The sequence below is a fragment of the Natrix helvetica genome (assembly GCF_964273705.1).
Source record: "Natrix helvetica genome assembly, chromosome: 4".
NCBI lineage: Eukaryota > Metazoa > Chordata > Lepidosauria > Squamata > Natricidae > Natrix > Natrix helvetica.
This window is the reverse complement of record NC_138550.1, coordinates 9,507,308-9,526,106: the sequence shown is the minus strand read 5'-3', so window position 1 is coordinate 9,526,106 and position 18,799 is coordinate 9,507,308. Positions and strand designations below refer to the sequence as shown.

The window sequence follows — 18,799 nt, the reverse complement described above, 5'->3', positions numbered from 1 at the left end:
ATTTAACTGTAGAGAGGATAAAAAGAAACACAAAATATTGTCGGTGTAGATATATTCATGAACTGGAATAGGGCTTAGTTACAAGATCAGCCAATGGGAGCTGAAACAGTTTGGAGCCTGGGCGTGGCTTAGCTCTGTAGCTCTGAGTCTGCTAAACTCTAAACTAGTCTGTTGCTCTAAACTAAAACTGAAACTGTTCTCTCCTCTGCCTGTGTTTTGCACGTATTTACTACCACATTGGAAAACCTGCTTTTGGTATTGTATATTTACTACATGTGTTATATATAAAGATAAACTAAGGAATCCTGCTGTAAAGAGTAAGGTTCTACATTTAGGCAACAAAAACGGAATGCACAGGTACAGTATAGATGATACCTTGCTCAGTAGTAGTAACTGTGAAAGGGATCTTGGAGTCCTAGTGGACAACCATTTAAATATGAACCAGCAGTGTGCAGCAGCTGCCAAAAAAGCCAACACAGTTCTAGGCTGCATCAACAGAGGGGTAGAATCAAGATCACGTGAAATGTTAATACCACTTTATAATGCCTTGGTAAGGCCACACTTTGAATACTGCATCCAGTTCTGGTCGCCACGATGTAAAAAAGATGTGAAGACTCTAGAAAGAATGCAGAGAAGAGCAACAAAGAGGATTAGGGGACTGGAGACTAAAACATATGAAGAACGGTTGCAGGAACTGGGTATGTTTAGCTTAAGAGAAAGAAGTACTAGGGGAGACATGATAGCAGTCTTCCAATATCTCAGGGGTTGCCACAAAGAAGAGGGAGTCAAACTATTCTCCAAGGCACCTGAGGGTAGAACAAGAAGCAATGGGTGGAAACTAATCAAGGGGAGAAGCAACTTAGAACTGAGGAGAAATTTCCTGACAGTTAGAACAATTAACCAGTGGAACAGCTTGCCTCCAGAAGTTGTGAATGCCCCAACACTGGAAGTCTTTAAGAAGATGTTGGATAGTCATCTGTCTGAAACGGTATAGCGTTTCCTGCCTAGGCAGGGGGTTGGACTAGAAGACCTCCAAGGTCCCTTCCAATTCTACTATTGTATTGTATTGTATTGAATCAGTTACCCGTGAGTGCTTTCTGGATGTGATTGCTGCTGCAAACTCTGACAGAGATCAGAATCCATTTCTTTATAATCCTTTCTCTCTTTTTTCTATTTTCTTTCTTACTGATATATTTTTCTCTCTTATTTTCTTTGCTTCTTTTCTAAGTTGTATTGTTTAACATTTCTTCAATAAAAAGTGTATGTGTGTATGTATGAGTATGCGCGCGTGCACACACACGCACACACACACACACACACACACACACACACACACACACACAAAATTTAACATCCTTTTGGCTTTTTATTCCTGCTCATCATAAATAACAATGCTACTGTTTGAATACTTTCCTGATACGTTTAAAAATTGAATAGGCAGTATCCATTTTTAGAGAAAGAAAAGATTGGCCATTTGAAACAAATAGAGACATCATGTAGCATACTCATCAAAGGAAGGCATATACTGTATATCTTATGCATTGAAAAACCATAGCTGTTTTAGCTTTAGATAAAGAGACATTTGTTTAGCTATAAATAAGAAACAATCTGCTTTCACTCTGAGATAAGGAAACCTTTGTTTTGTAATAAGCTGATACATTCCAATCTCTTGATAATGATTGGCTAAATTTCTGAATTTCGGAGCCCTTTAGAAAGGCAAATGCAGAGAATGTGTCTAGTCTAGTGAAAAGAAGGACTAGGGGTGACATGATAACAGTGTTCCAATATCTCAGGGGATGCCACAAAGAAGAGGGAGTCAAGCTATTCTCTAAAGCACCCGAAAGCTGGAGAAGAAGCAATGGGTGGAAACCAGAGGTGGGTTGCTCCCAGTTCGTCCTGGATCAAGGTAGTAGCATCAGCGGGAAGCTCCTCCCACCTACCCAGATGCTTCTGCACATGCACAGAAGCATCACACATGTGCAAGAGGAAGCACTGGAGCGTGCCCAACCGTTCCACCACCTCTGGTGGAAACCATTCAAGGAGAGAAGCAACCTAGAACGAAGGAGAAATTTCCATACAGTGAGAACAATCAATCAGTGGAACGGCTTGCCTCCAGAAGTTATGGGTGCTCCACAGTGGTGGGTTTCAAAAAAATTTAGAACCTCTTCTGTAGGTGTGGCCTGCTTTGTGGGAGTGCCTTGCTGGCCATGTGACTGGGTGGGAGTGCCTTGCTGGCCATTTGACCAGGTGGGAGTGGCTTGCTAGCCATGTGACTGGATGGGCCAACTTGTAAAATGTGGTGAAACTCACTTAACAACGTTCTTGCTTAGCAAACAAAATGTTGGCTCAGAAACTCTGGCATTTGAAGCACGCAAGTCTTAAAGCTGTCAAGTTACAAGACCCTTGCACCCCTAACCCTTTAGAAAAAAAAACCCCAGGGGTGTTGGACTTCAACTCCCAGAATTCCTCCTCTCGCTCTTCATCTTGATGATGTGCGGAGGGGCGGGGGGAGGGAGCTGGAACCGGTTCTAAACGGCATGGTAGATTTGTGGAACCTCTTCAATTGAAGAGGTTAGAACTGGCTCGATCACTGAAGGTTGTAAAGAAAAGATTGGGTAACCATTTGCCTGAAATGGTACAGAGTTTCCAGCTTGAGCAGAGGGTTAGACTAGAAGACCCCTAAAGTCTCTTTCAACTTTGCTATTCCATTATTCTGTTAATAGAAGGGATGCAGTCACCCACCCACTATCGCAGACAAAAATGGGGCTCAGGAACCTGTTTTCGCTGGCAGAGTGCTTGGGCCACCACAGGCACCCCTGACACGAATGACATCGAGCTGGCCACACCCCCTATGCCCCCTCCCTCCGAGGTCAAACACAACCCTGATGCAGCCCTCAATGAAATCGAGTTTGACACCCCTTGTTCTATTGTCCCAAAAGTGCTTTTTCAAACGGCAACTGGACTTTCTGGTTTTTCTTTGAAGACGTTTCGCTTCTCAACCAAGAAGCTTCTTCAGTTCGGAATGGTTCTTCAGTCAGAGCTGAAGAAGCCTCTCGGATGAGAAGCGAAAAGTCTTCAAAGAAAAACCAGAAAGTCCAGTTGCCTTTTGAAAGAGCACCTTTGGGCCAACCATGACCTAAAGGACTGAGAATCTCCATAGACACATGCTTCTATTGATGCAATTTGATGCCAGGGTGTCATTTCCTAACTATACTTCTCTGCCTTGCTCTGCATTCTCATTACGCAATATTTTTTTTTCAAATTATTTCAGACTATTAAAGTACCTTCAAGTTTCTAGGTTCTATCATATCTCCAGACTCAAACTAGATACCTAACATCGAAATCATCATCAAAAAAGCACAATGAAGAATGTTCTTTCTGCACCAACTTAGGAAGCTCAAACTGTCCAAGGAGCTGCTGATTCTGTTCTACAGAGGAATTATTGAGTCTGTCATCTGCACTTCCATAACTGCCTGGCTTGGTTCTGCAACCCAACAAGACAGACACAGACTTCGGAGGGTAATCAGAACTGCAGAAAAAACAATTACTGCCAACCTGCCTTCCATTGAGGCCCTGTACACTGCACGAGTCGAAAAGAGGGCTGTGAAAATATCTATCGACCCCTCACACCCTGGACATAAATTGTTTCAACTTCTACCCTCAAAATGACGCTATAGAGCACTGCAAGACAACTAAACACAAGAACAGTTTTTTCCACGAACGCCATCACTCTGCTAAACAACTAATTCCCTCACCACTGTCAAACCATTCACTAAGGCTGCGTTATTATTACTATTAGTCTTCTGATCATTCCTATCACCCATCTCTTCCCACTTATGACTGCAGGACTGTAACTTTGTTGCTTGTATCTTTACGATTTATATTGATATTGATTGTTTCCTGATTGCTTATTTGTACCCTATGGCTAATTAAGTGTTGTACCTTATGATTCTTGATGAATGTATCTTGTCTTTTTATGTACACCGAGAGCATCTGCACCAAAGACAAATTCCTTGTGTATCCAACCACACTTGGCCAATAAAGAATTCTATTCTGTTCTGTTCTATTCTATTCTATTCTAGTTAATGGTCAAATTTCCTACCATGACCAGAGGTGGGTTGCTCCTGATTCGGCCCGGATTGGGTAAACCTGTAGTAGCAGCAGTGGGAGGCTCCGCCCATCCGCCCGGATGCTTCTGTGCATGCACAGAAGCTTTGCACGCACACACACAAGCAAACCAGTAGTTTAAAAAAATGGAAACCCACCACTGACCATGACCCAAATGTTTAGAAAGAGAAATCCAGAGCATTCTCCCTGTTGCTTCTTGCCAGAGAGTTTCAATGTGCATGCTTGTTTGCTTTCTCATTCTCTCCTGTCCTTTATGCACTGTGTCAATAAAGAACAATTCTACCATCACTGTCAGAATTATTGCAAAGAACTAAGTCAAAATCTGGCCTTTGCTTCACGTTGTTATGACAACAGTACTTCTTCCTGGCACATTTTGACATTCCAAAGGAACACCCACCTCTCCTTCATTTCTAACCTTTCTATTAATGTGTTTTCATACTTATAAATAAAGATTTCAAAAGTACAGAATACCAAACATATCCCACACACCGCCGATTGTCAGGCGACAAGTTTCTACGGTGAGCTACAGTTCTAAAAGTCAATCATCGTTTAATGTTCAGAATTTCGATTCCTCCTAATTGGAGAAGGCTGCTGCTCTTGAAGAGTGAGATTTTTCAGGAGATTGCATTGAATAATGATTTTCGGATAGATTTATTCGGCACAGCCACTTTGTGAAAATGAAGTTCAGAAATGAATTTAGACAAGGAAGTGGTGCAAGCTCAAATGAAATAATCTCACCAAGCTAAGAAAGCCACCTTTCCCCAAATCCCTGCTCTTTTTTTCCACCTCATTTTTATGCCTGTGAAACTCTAGATATTAACAAAGTAAGATCCGCTCTGTCAAGATGAATTGTCAAGATGAATTGCTATTTTCCAGGGGCGTGGAGGTGTGCCCTTGTGGGCTGGTGCATAAATAACTCTACAATGAGAAACAGAGTCCAGTCACACCTTCCCAATGCTAGTAGAGGGTCAGCGGTTTATGTGGGTTGTCCCAAAAGTGCTTTTTTCAGGAGGCAACTGGACTTGCTTTTTCTTTTGAAGATGTTTTGCCTCCCATCCAAGAAGCTTCTTCAGCTCTGACTGGATGGTGGGGAATGGAAGGATTTATATTCCTTGCAGACAGGTGGTCAAGAAAGGGTTAGAGCTGTGATGGCGAACCTACGGCATGCGTGCCAGAGGTGGTAAGCAGCGCCCTCTCTATGGGCATGCAAGCCGTCACCCCAGTTCAGCTCCATCGCGCATGTGCATGCACCTCCCACCAGCCAGCTGGTCTTCGGGTCTCTGCCGTGCATGCGTGGGCAGTGAGGCATGTGCGCAGGGGCGCACATGCATGGGGGGAGGCATGCACGGGTGTTCATGCACGCATTGCATTTGCTTTGGGCACTCGGTCCGGAAAAAGTTAGCCATCACTGGGTTAGAGCAAGGGAACCAAATTGACTTGACTTGAGGAAGTCTGATGAAAGATGAAGCTGAAGTAACTTGGAATGTCCAATCTGGAGAAAGAAGACCATGAGGAGACGTGATAGACGTGTTCAGGTTCAAAAAGTGAAGCTAGACAAAAGATTATCAACAGCTATTTCCATTGCCTCAGGACCAGAAATAACAATGATAGTGTCAGCTCTGAAGCTGGCCTGACTGAGGCCATCTTGGAGGGTTCAGTGTTGCCACAATGCTGCTGAGGGATTGGGAGGAGGGAATAGAGATAGCTGGGGTTTTGTAGCCAAAACAAAATCATTTCCCCTGAGAACCAAGGACATTCCCACAGGTGGCTGAAAAGAGGAGGAGTGAAGTTTCCAACCAACCGGACAGCACCTCGATTGGACCATGTGACTGTTTGGGAAAGGGGGAAAAGCTTTACTTTTAATTAGGTGAAAACGGCGGGAACCTTTAGAGTTGATTTTCACCAGTCTGTGCCAATACAATGTGTCCAATAAACCTGTTCTTTGAGGAACCAATTTACCTCAGAGCTCTATTTGCTATGGATGCATTACTTGGAACCCTGACAGATAGGTTGTAGGCTAACTAGTTTTATTTTAAACATAAGGTGGGGGAAAATCTCCCAATGGTAAGTTCTGTACAGTTATGCTTAAAGTCAGGAAATCCGAGGTTTTCCCCTCTGACAGAGTTTTTAAGAAAAGGTGGAAGAGCTACCTCTTGAGGATGGTTTCTCATTGCACATTGCAGATTGTTTCAAGACTTTTGCGGTGTCTTCCAACTCAGCAATGTTGTGATCCCACGAACCGCAAGGTGGTTGGCACATAAATAAATAAATAGTTCCAGAGATTGTTTTAAATGCTTTTGAAAAAAACTGATCAATACCTACAAATGCGTACGCGCTATACAGATTTCTCCTGGAATATAAACTTGAAGGAGAACATGTCAAAGAAACTATGGTCACCTGGGTGAAAAAATTTTTATTATAATGTGGAATTGGCTAAATGGGAAAGACTTTGGACACTTAATTGGAAACTAACAATGGCCACGCCTTTTAAAGAAAAACTATATAAGATGTTCTAAAGATGGATCTTCCCCTAGCATGGCTCTCCAAAATGTTTGAAAATTTGGCCCCAAATTGTTGGGAAATGCAAAAAAACACCAGGCAGCTTTTATCATATGTGGTAGACATGCAACGAGGCAAAAACATATTGGAAAATGATACAATCATGGTTGGAACAAATGGTGGGAGATCAAATATTGTTCAAACCAGAAATTTAGGCATAATACCGGAGGGGTATAAGAAAGATGTGCTCTATCTAATTATACATGTACTAACTGCGGCGCATATAACCTATGTGCAGTATTGGAAAAAAGAAAATATCCCATCAGAGTTAGACATAATTAGTAAAATTTTGGTCTGTGCGGAAGCAGATAAGCTCACCCTCAAATTAAAAAATAAAGGGAAATCAGAATATTTTGAAGTTTGGAATTGGTTTTAATATTGGTATAAGACAAGGTAACAAGACTGGAACAAATTGTAAACAATGTGATTGGATAGAAGGATAGATAATGTTTTAAGTAAGCTAATAGATATTGGACGAGATTATTTGTATATAATGTGATTGTATGGTCATTATGACTTCGCTGTGCTGCACTGTTTTAAATGTAAAAAAGAATAAAAATATATATTAAAAAAAATAACTACAAGTCAAATGGCAATGATAGGATGCCAAGGAAAAGGAAAGAGATAGCTTGGAATGTTTTAGGAGCTTGTTTTTAATTTTAGCGATGGGCAGTCCTTGACTTAAGACCGAAACTGAGCCCAACATTTCTGTCACTAAGCGAGACATTTGTTAAATGAGTTTTGTCCCATTGTGCTATTTTTCTTGCCACCGTCGCTAAGTGAATCAGTGCAGCTGTAAAGTTAGTCATAAGATTGCTAAGTGAATCTGGTTTCCCCATTGACTTTGCTTGCCAGATAACCCTGGGGCACTGCAACCGTCATAAATAGGAGTCAGTTGCTAAGCATATTAATTTTGATCAGGTGATCCTGAGGATGCCGCCTTGATTGTAAGTATGAAAAATGGACATAAGTAACTTTTTTGCACTGCCGTTGTAGCTTCAAACGGTCACTAAATGAACTGCTGTAAGTCAAAGATTAACCGTATTGTTTTTTTCCATGCACAATTAGTATTACCTCCTTTTTAAATAAAATGTGAATAGGTGTTCTCTTTGCCCAAATTGTTGTGATCCGCAGCCGGCCTGCAGAGCTGGCAGCACATTCGGACAGTGAGGAGGTTGGGGAGAAACATGGGCCAGTCCTGGAGTCTGGGGAAGGCTCTGATGAGGGCTCTGTGTCGGAGGCAGAGAGTGGGCCACAGCCGTCTGACAGTTAACAGCTGCCTTCAGAGTCAGACATCAGTGAGGCAGATGAACAGCTGGAGCCTGTTCCCAGTGTGGGCATGCACAGAGTTGCCAGACGAAGGGAAGAGCTAAAGAACAGGGGTTGACTTGGGAATAAGGCCAAGATAGATGATGAGTGGCCCTTCCCAGAGGAAATAAAAGAGGAGTCAAATGGCTGTGGAGTTTGCAGGAGACAATTAGTTCGCTTAATTGGTTTGTGACTTTCCAAGACTCATTGCCACGTTTTGCAGAGATTGGCCTGGCAGCTCTCCAAGCCAGATAAGGTCTGTGACTGTAAACCCTCCCTCGAAAGACTTTGCTGGATGTGAATGAGCAGAATTCACAGTCAATTAATAAAAGCGGTTTTTGTCGGGACCAGGAGTTTGCTTCACGCTCTTGGGAAGCCTTGGTGAGAACACAAATTCATTCTCTCTCTCTCTCTCTCTCTCTCTCTCTCTCTCTCTCTCTCTCTCTCTCTCTCTCTCTCTCTCTCTCTCCCTCCCTCCCTCCCTCCCTCCCTCCCTCCCTCCCTCTCTCTCTCTCTCTCTCTTTCCCCCCACCCCGTCCCAAAAATAAATGAGCCGAAAATCTTCTCAATGCAATTCTTCATTTTGCCTGCAAATTTCAGAATTTAAAATTTCAAGTCTGGGGAAGGGGGGGAAAAAGTAGCTTGAGATTTCTGTATTTTTATATACACCCTCCAGACTCCTTTAAGCAGACCCTTCCCCCTTCCACTCAGTCCTAACGGGAAAACTCCCCTGGAGTGGATTACAATCAAGATTTACCTTGAGGGAAAAGGGTGAGGGGGGAGTGAGTAAATGGCTTTTTTTATAGCTTTGATGTCAAGCGCGGGCAACCCTTAAGCCCACGAACGTGTGGAAAATATGGCTCGCAAATTCGTTTAGCGAAGGGCTAACAACAGTTGGCCGAGAAAGACTTTTTGGGGTGGGTTGGGGGGGGGGGAAGCAAAGTCAGTATTTCACCAAGCGTTCACAGTTATTGCAGTTTCCATGGCAACAGCCTCCCGAGAATAAAGTATGGCCTCTTTTCTTTAGAAGAAAGGATAGCTGAGTTAGAAATAGAAACTTCACAGATTTCCCCTTCCCCTCCTCTCTCTCCCCCCGACTCTTGACGGTTCCCTGACTTTCTCTCGAGTTTAATTTTGATTGGTGATTTAGGGTTACCCTGGTAAATCCCCCACATTTTGACCCCACCCTTGCAAAAGAACAAGCTTTAAAAAAATACTTTTTTTATGCATTTGCTAATGTGACGCCCTGAATAACAACCTCCGTTCTCCCTTTTTATTCTTCTTCTTTTCTGGGTTTTGGGCTACGCCTGACAGAGTTCCAGCACGCAGCGCAGCAAAAGTGGGGTTGTTTTTATACCACAATGAGCCTCCGGTGTCTCTTTTTTAAAGTGCGAGAGGGAGTGTGGTTTTTCATCCAGCTTGCCCTGGTGTGATCCCGAGAAGTTTGTCTAAATTTTGATTTTTTTCCGAGGTGAGAGAGTGCACAAACACTACCCTGTTTCCCCAAAAATAAGACCTCCCTGGATAATAAGCCCAATTGAGTTTTTGAGCGCATGCACTAAAATAAGCCCTCCCCTGAAAATAAGCCCTCCCCGAAAATATTGCAACACAGCAGCAGCCATGAGGTGACCACACTCACTGCCTCCTGCATCTCAAAATTAAACACTTGGCCAAAAATAAGGCCAAGTGCTTGTTTTGGGGATCAAAAGTAAATAAGACTCTGTCTTACTTTCAGGGAAACACGGTATTTTGGGGCATCATATGACCAGCTGTGACAGGAGATGATGGAGACACCAATAAAGGAGAATATTTGTAGTTCAGGGTTGAAATGAGGGGTCCTTGGGGCTCTCTGAACTTGCTTGGTTTCTTGCAGACGTTTCACCACCTGACTAGGTAACATCATCAGTGCTAGTAAGGAGTGGGCTTTGCTTTAGTTTATATCCTAGAGCAGGGGTGTCCCTGGGAGTTGAATCCTGGGAGTTGAAGTCCACAAGTCTTGAGCTTCCCAAGTTTGGACACCCCTGTCCTAGAGGCTTGCCCTGTCAGTGTTGGTAGAAGTGGTCTTACAAGTTCTTTGGTTGGGCTGTTTATTGTTAGGCTATTTAGCTGTTGCTTGATTGGGGTATTGTTTATTTCTCAATTATTGGTCTGGTGTTAATCTTGGTGTTAATCTCTGCTCACCTGGGTGCTGATTGCTGGTGGTGTGTGTGTGTTTGGCAAGTACACTGACAGGGCAAGTCACTAGAATATGAACTGAGATCAAATCCCACTCCCTGCAAGCACTGATGACGTTACCTAGTTGGGTAATGAAATGTCTGCAAGAAAACAAGCACGCTCAGAGAACACCAAGGACCTCTTCATTTCAACCCTGAGCCACCGATATTTTCCTTTATGGATATTATCACTAATGATTTAAGCAGGTGCTTATAAGAAGTTAAAGAAGCTGTTAGATACTTTTTTTGCTTTGGGATCCTTGGTTGTGTATGAGCTTGATGGTTTTCTTGCAGGTGTTTCCTGACCCAACAAGGTAACATCATCAGTGCCAGTAAAGAGTGCTGTTTGCTGTTCATTTATATTCTGGTGACTTGCCTGTCTGGATTTCTAGTTTCACTTCAGCAGAAAAGCCCAGACAGACTGCTAGTTTACTTCTCAGAGCAGCAGACTGCTTACTTAAGTTTCTGTTTCAATTCTCTGCACAGACTCAGATCTGCTTAAGCTCCCATTGGCTGACTTAGTTGCTATGCTTATTCATTGGCTGACTGATCTTGTTCCCATGACTCTCCCAGTCATGAATATTTTAACATTTTTCTCTTTTGGGCTAGTTGATTGCCTCTTTTGCGTAGTCTATATAAGTTGTTAATGTCTATGTGTCTATTGAGGGCTGATTTGTCAGAGTGCCAGGCTTCTAGAAATCCCCTGGCATTTTTGGGCTTGGCCTGGTCTCGGATGGTCCCATTTTCCAAATTGAAACAACGGATAAAATTGTCTCTATGTTGTGAAATTAAAGAATTTTCAGTATTTCTTCTGACTGCCCATTGGTGTTTGTGGATGCCAGTCTTCTGAACTGAAGAAGCCCCTTGGAGGAGAAGTGAAACATCTTCGAGGAAAAACAAATTTCAGTTGCCTCTTGAAAAAAAAGCACCTATGGAATATGGTGGCTCAGTGGCTAAGATGGCTGCAGCCATCTTTTCTTTTGGATTTTTGGCCTGCCACACTTTCTATTATTCTACTATGCATTTTCTATTGTGGGGAAATGGGAGGGGGAATTGTAAGGAGTCGCATGCTATGTAGCCATAACAAAATTCTTTCTAGGAAGCCAAGGTCATCCTTTGTCTCTGCACCTCTGCACCTGACCGGATCTGAATGGGTGGAACTGCCAGCATGGCAGTGGGAGATTGGACCATGTGATGGACTTGTGGGTGTGGGGGAAAGATCTTGAACTTTCAACTAGGTGGGGAAAACCGGGAAGCTTTCAGATTCAGGTTTTCCCAGATGTGCCAACATAGCTCTCTTAATAAATTGGAACTTTGAGCAATACTTTGCCTTGGTCTCTAATTTAATTTGGGATGCTATTTGGAATGCTGACAGCTTGTCAATCAGAAAGGTTGCCAGTTTGGTAGTTCGCATCCCTAGCACCGTGTAACGGAGTGAGCTCCCAATACTTGTCCCAGCTTCTGCCAACCTAGCAGTTCAAAAGCACATAAAAATGCAAGTAGAAAAATAGGAACCCCTTTGGTGAGAAGGTAACAGCGTTCCGTGTGCCTTTGGCATTTAGTCATGCCAGCCACATGACCACAGAGACATCTTCGGACAGGGCTGGCTCTTCAGCTTTGAAACAGAGATGAGCACTGCCCCCTAGAGTCAGGAAGGACTAGCACATATGTGCAGAGGAAACCTTTATGGAACTCTACCATTTTCAGAATCCCAGCTGACCTAGAGCCTTAAGATAATCTGATTGGTCTAACTGATTTCGCTGCAGTGTTAATCTTCCAATGTTTGGGCTGTTGATGTACGGTGCTGGCATCCCAATCGCCCTTTTTAAAAAACAAAATAGTGCACCGCATTTCCAATGTGTTGTAAGCCATTGTAAGCACTATGGCTGGAAGACAGAATATCCCTTGGGATGTCAACTAAAAGCATTTCAAACGGCAAGACTCAGCAATATTTCTGAGCTTGAGACTTCAGGGAGTTATTGCCTGTGGGAATATACACATCACAGGACCGGCATAAGTCATCTTCGTTTCACACGATATGATTGTAGCAATAGGCAAGTAAAGCCTAGGTCTTCATAATTGTCTAACTTAAAAGAAGGCTAAAGCAACCGTTCTCTGCTACGTTCGAGTGCAAGAAATCCCAATCCAATTTTGTACAGGTAGTCCTCACCTTACAACCACAACTGAGACCAAACTTTCTGCTGCCAAGTGAGACAGTTTTCTTGTTGCACTTGTTAAGTGAATCATGCAGTTATAAAATTAGTAAGGTAGTTGTTAATCTGGCTTCCCCATTGATTGCACTTGTCAGAAGGTCACAATAGGTCAGGGCTGTCCAAACTTGGCAACTTTAAGACTTGTGGACTTCAACTCCCAGAATTCCCCAGCCAGCTCTGCTGGCTGGGGAATTCTGGGAGTTGAAGTCCACAAGTCTTAAAGTTGCCAAGTTTGGACACCCCTGCAATAGGTCATCACATGACCCCAGGACACTGCAACCAATATGTCTTCGATGCAGAAGCTCTCAGTGTACATATAAACAACTGATGAATCGTGATCATAATAATGAAATACAATCATCATAATTCATAAGATTCAACACTCAGTGACAGTCATAGAATGCTAAATAAAAGCAAGCAACATAAACCATAAGATACAAACAACAAAGTTATAGTCATATAATAGCTAAAGAAACAGGTAATAGGAAAGATGAGAAAGATAATAGTAAATTATAGATGATAGATAGATGATAGATAGATAGATAGATAGATAGATAGATAGATAGATAGATAGATAGATAGATAGATAGATAGATAGATGATAGATAGATAGATAGATAGATAGATAGATAGATGATAGATAGATAGATAGATAGATAGATGATAGATAGATAGATGATAGATAGATAGATAGATAGATAGATAGATAGATAGATAGATAGATAGATAGATGATAGATAGATGATAGATAGATAGATAGATAGATAGATAGATAGATAGATAGATAGATAGATAGATAGATAGATAGAGTATATCATAGAAGTGAGTACACCCCTTCAGGTTTTTGTAAATATTTCAGTCTATCTTTTCATGTGAGAACACTGAAGACACTTTTATTTCCAGCAGTTTAGACATTAATGGCTGTGTGTTATGTTATTTTGAGGGGACCACACATTTACACTGTTATACAAGCTGTATACTCACTACTTTACATTGTAGCCAAGTGTCATTTCTTCAGTGTTGTCACATGAAAAGATATGCTGAAATATTTACAAAACGTGAGGGGGTGTACTCACTTCTGTGATATACTGGAGAGAGAGAGAAAGAGAGGGAGGGAGGGGAGAGCGGGAGGGAGGGAGAGAGAGAGAGAAATAGCGTGTGCAAAAGATAGAGAGAAATAGTGTAAGAGATATATAGAAAGAGATGATAGATAGATAGATAGATAGATAGATAGATAGATAGATGATAGATAGATAGATAGATAGATGATAGATAGATAGATAGATAGATAGATAGATAGATAGATAGATAGATAGATAGATAGATATAGATAGAGAAATAGTGTGTTTAAAAGAAAGAAATATTGTAAAAGATAGATGATGGATGGATGGATGGATGGATGGATGGATAGATAGATAGATAGATAGATAGATAGATAGATAGATAGATGATAGATAGATAGATAGATAGATAGATAGATAGATAGATGATAGATAGATAGATAGATAGATAGATAGATAGATAGATAGATAGATAGATAGATGGATTAGGGTTGGATGGGTGGGTAGGTAGGTAGGTAAGTAGATAGGTAGATAGGTAGATAGATTAAAAATTTTGGTAGAGGGAAGCCAAGTTCCTCTCCTGCCTCCCCACCTCATGCCTGTACATACTTGCCATGAAGAGAAGAAGGATCCTGGGTTCAATAGGTTTGGTTGACTGGGATGTCTGCCTCCCATGTACTCATCTGTGCAGATGTCACAGCCTTCCGCATCTCTCCAATCCCAGTAGGGTATGGTGAAATCTTCATTCCCAGTCATCTTCTGGATCTCACGTTCCCACAGGAGCAAAAACAGCCGATGCCAAGGAAGGAAACCTGGAGCTTCGTGCGCAAAGTCAATATCCCTCCAGACACTGGCGCCTCCGAGAAGCGTGTCTCGAGATGCATAATAATGCATCCAGACGAACAGGTCGTAGACGCTGGTGTCTCGGAACATCGGAGTGGTGCCGTTGTTCATTTGGGCATAGGTTCCAGTGGCAATGACGAAATCCCGGCTGGTGGTATATTTCGCCAAGTTGAGATAGGCAAGGAACTGGTAGCTTTCTCCGGCGCTGAGCTTGAAGATGTCTTTCCTCACCTGCAGCTTTCTTTCGGTGCAGTTGGGTCCTCCAAAGCTGAATTTGCAATCGCCGCAGTTGTGTCCCATGAAGTTGCCTGAGCACCTGCAAGTCTTATTGTAAAACACTGCCGGCCAATCCTCTCGGTCATCCACGCCAGAGAAAGGGAACTGAGGACCGAGAGGAGCAACCGAAAGAAGACTCCCTCGACAAGTACCCCTGCCTGAAAGCTCTCCGCAAGGAGAACCATCACCGGACCATGTTGGACAACACTCCTTCCTCAGCAAGCTGTCCGAGTTAGCACACGCCCGAGGGAACTGGCTGGACCCAAGGGGCAGGACCCCCAAAATTATGCTGATAGAAAAAAGAGACATTTCACACACACACACATACAAATCTAGCGTCCTGGTTGGTCCTGCAGTTAACTTCCAGCAAGCAAGATTTTATCCGTCTCACTGGCCGAGAAATTCTTCTTTCTTATTTTTCCTGATACTTCATTCAACTGCGCTTCCCCCACCCCCCTCCTTGACCCATACATGCACACTTCGGTAATCTGATTATCACATGCTCTGGGCTTCATCCAAGAAGCATTCACCCACTTTCTACTCCAGTTATACACAGACATATTTTTTTTTTGAATCTCGTCTTCTGCCTAGCACATGACTTCTGACAGGCTGGATTGTAATGCTTTCTCACACCGAGCTACTGGGTTCCAGGGCAGATGGATGAGGAGGAACAATTGAGTGATATTGGACAGGGTGGGGTGGGGATACTCAACTTTGCAAGTCAAGACAAGTCTTGAACGAAAGGTAAAGGTGTCCCTGTCAGTCCTGTCTGATTCTAGGGCAGGGGTGTTAAACCCGAGGCCTGAGGGCCACATCTGGCCCATGAGGTTTTTAGATGTGGTCCCTGGGGCTGCCCTGGAAACTGGAAAGGACCGATTCAAGAGGCCTCTGCGGGGTACTCCTGAGCTCTGTTTTTGGCCGTGATGGCCTCCTGCAGCCCTCGGCCAGTGAAAATGGAGATTGGGGAAGTTCTGGAGTTCTGGCAGAGGGCTGCAGGAGGCCGTCACGGCTGAAAACAGAGCCTTGATTAATTTAATTTAATTTATTAAACTTCTAGACCGCCCCCTCTCCCCGAAGGGACTCGGGGCGGTGTACAGGTACAAATCTAAAAACCATACACTTGAGACATACATAACTAAAATTGAATTAAATAACCCCTGTACAAATTTATAAAAATTAAAAACTTAGACCTTAAAACCAAATCATAAAATTTAAAAATACAAACTGAGGTGGGAAAGCTGGAATTAGGCCAGGCCGGCTAGGTGAAACAGGTGGGTTTTAAGTTTCCGGCGGAAGGAGCGGAGGTCCATAGTCGTTCTAATGTCAGGGGGAAGGTCATTCCAGAGGGTCGGGCCCATCACAGAGAAGGCCCTTCCCCTGGGCCTCGCCCGCTGGCACAGCCTAGTGGACGGCACCCGGAGGAGTCCCTCTCTGTGTGAGCGAATCGGCCGAAGGGATGTATGGGGCAGGATACGATCCCGCAAATAGCTAGGTCCTGTGCCATGGAGTGCCTTGAAGATGATAATCAACACCTTGAAACGCACCCGAAAAGCCACAGGCAGCCAGTGTAGCTCGCGCAGGAGAGGTGTTACATGGGAGTATCTAAAGACTCCCGAAACTACCCGCGCAGCCGCATTCTGAACCAACTGCAGCCTTCGGGTGCATCTCAAGGGGAGCCCCATGTAGAGAGCGTTGCAGTAGTCTAGCCGGGACGTCACAAGCGCATGAGTGACTGTGCGAAGGGTGCTCCGGTTCAATAGGGGCCGCAATTGGCGCACCAGGCGAACCTGGTGAAACGCCCTCCTGGCCATGGCTGTCACATGGTCGTGATGTCAAGCTGCCTACGCCCAACCTGGCCACCCCCTCACCCCCGACCTCCCATGGTGAAACATAAATCTGATGTGGCTTTCAACAAAATCGAGTTTGACACCTCTGGTCTAGGACATAGTGCTGATCTCCGTTTCTTGGTCAAAGGAGTCAGTGTTGCCCAAAGACAATTTCCGTGGTCATGTGACCAGCATGACTGTCCCCCAATGTGCATGGAATGCTGTTACCTTCCCACTGAAGCGGTACCTATTTATCTACTCGCTGTCAAGCTTCAGAAGGCACTTTGGCTGTTGCAACTATTAGCGCTTCTCAGCTTGCCAACGAACTATGGAAGGGGGAGACGGAATGTAGGTTCCAGACATCAAGAAAACAGCCGCGCTTCGGCAGGTGTTTACCAATGCGAAAAGACGTTCCCACAATAATACCATGAGACTCAATTGGACAATGTGACCTGGTCTAATAGCGGGAGGGAAAATCTAAAACTTTAACTATGTGGGTTTGCCTGGGAATTAGCTAGATCTGGTTTTGCCCTCACCTTTGCCGAAGTGATGTACTCAATAAAGTTTTGCATGAAGCGATTGGATCATCTCAGCCATCCTTGCCTTGGTTGGGTTCATCATTCAGAATGTTGACACTCGCATTTGCATGCTTTCCAAGTGCTAGGTGGGCACAAGCTGGGCACGCGAGTAACAGGAGCTCACCCCATTGGGTGGAGCTTGGGTCTTGAACCCCGGCGGTCAGCTCTCCAGCCAGGGTCTCTTTCAGTCTTTAACAGCTGAGCCGTCATGCAAATTCTCAGAAATCAAAAAGAAATTTGATTTACAGTCATTTAGATTTCCTTCCAAAGAAAGAGAAGGTCCTATTGCATGTTTCTAGGGAGAAAGAAATGTGTACAAAATCTTGCTGGATGCACAAAGGCCAATTAGCAGCGAAGGCAGTCAGGCTGATTCTTTGCATTTCCATTTAACAGAATAACAGAGTTGGAAGAGACCTTGGAGGTCTTCTAGTCCAACCCCCTGTTCAAGCAGGAAATCCTATACCATTTCAGACAAATGGCTGTCCTGCCTCTCTTTTAAAAACTCCCAGTTTCTGGAGGCAAATCGTTCCACTGATCGATAGTTCTCACTGTCAGGAAATTTCTCTTTATTTCCAGATTGGTATAAGTGGATGATAAGTGAAGTTTCAATGACACAATACCCAACAGTAAGACAAGAAGCAATAGGTAGAAGCTAATCAAGGAGAGAAGCAACTTAGAACTAAGGAGAAATTTCCTGACAGTTAGAACTATTAATCAGTGGAACAACTTGCCTCCAGAAGTTGTGAATGCTCCAACACTGGGAGTTTTTTAAGAAGATGCTGGAAGATGTTGAAATGATGTAGGGTTTCCTGCCTAAGCAGGTTGGATTAGAAGACCTCCAAGGTCCCTTCCAGCTCTGTCATTCTATTCTATGATTCCATAACAGTCTAGAAGTGATTGAAAAGGTTAAGCTTGCAATGTGAGAAATGCGCAGGCACATTGGAGCATGATGGATCAGGCTCAGCTTCACCTCCCAGAGGGAGTAAGTAAACCAGGGTCCTTGTGGGTGGGAGCATCACAACAACAACACGACAGCTTCAACTCTTTTTAATGGGATACTGTGCGGCTATACGAAAGACATTGCGGTGGCTCAACACTAGCTTTGACAAAAGTACTGGACTAAAAACAACCAGGAAGCTTTAATGCGAGGGCTCTTGAAAACTAACACCACCACAAATACGCCTTGGCAACCTCATTTTTCTTCCGTGTCAACATGACATTGCTTTGGTCTCATCCTGAGCCTTCGTCTCACACAGGTATAAAATAGTCTCTTCACCTTTAGCCCAAGGGGAGCCCATGAACGCATTCATCTTTCCATCTTTTGATGGATATGTAGGTGGCTAGTTTTTATTCATTTATTTAGTTTGTCAAACGTGTAAAAGCTCATAGGCGTAAGTATAAACAAAAATATGAACACCGTAAATGAGTACAAATATATGCGGACAGTAGGACAGGGACGGTAGGAACGCTGGTGCGCTTATGCACGCCCCCTTTACGGACCTCTTAGGAATGGGGTGAGGTCCACGGTAGACAGTCTAAGGTTAAAATTATGAGGGTTTGAGGATGTGACAACGGAGTCAGGGAACACATTCCAGGCGTTGACCCCTCTGTGGCTGAAGTCGTATTTCTGCAATCGAGTTTGGAATGGTTTACCTTGAGTTTGTATCGATTGTTTGCCCATGTATTATTGTGGTTGAAGCTGAAGTAGTCGTTGACAGGTAGGACGTTGTAGCAGATAATTTTATATACTACCTTAGGTCAGATCGTTGGCAGCATAATTCTAGGTTCTCCAAG

At 43.5% G+C, this 18,799-nt stretch overlaps 1 protein-coding gene across 1 annotated transcript in view; it reads right to left on the bottom strand.

The window, feature by feature from the left end:
- Window positions 1-15,053, bottom strand: part of TYR (tyrosinase) — a 71,670-nt gene extending 56,617 nt beyond the window's left edge. The window contains exon 1 of the mRNA XM_081950355.1: window positions 14,092-15,053. Coding sequence (XP_081806481.1) covers window positions 14,092-14,910 — 819 coding nt within the window. The 5' untranslated portion in view covers window positions 14,911-15,053. The remainder of the gene's footprint in view (window positions 1-14,091) is intronic.
- Between the last annotated feature and the right edge of the window lie 3,746 nt (window positions 15,054-18,799).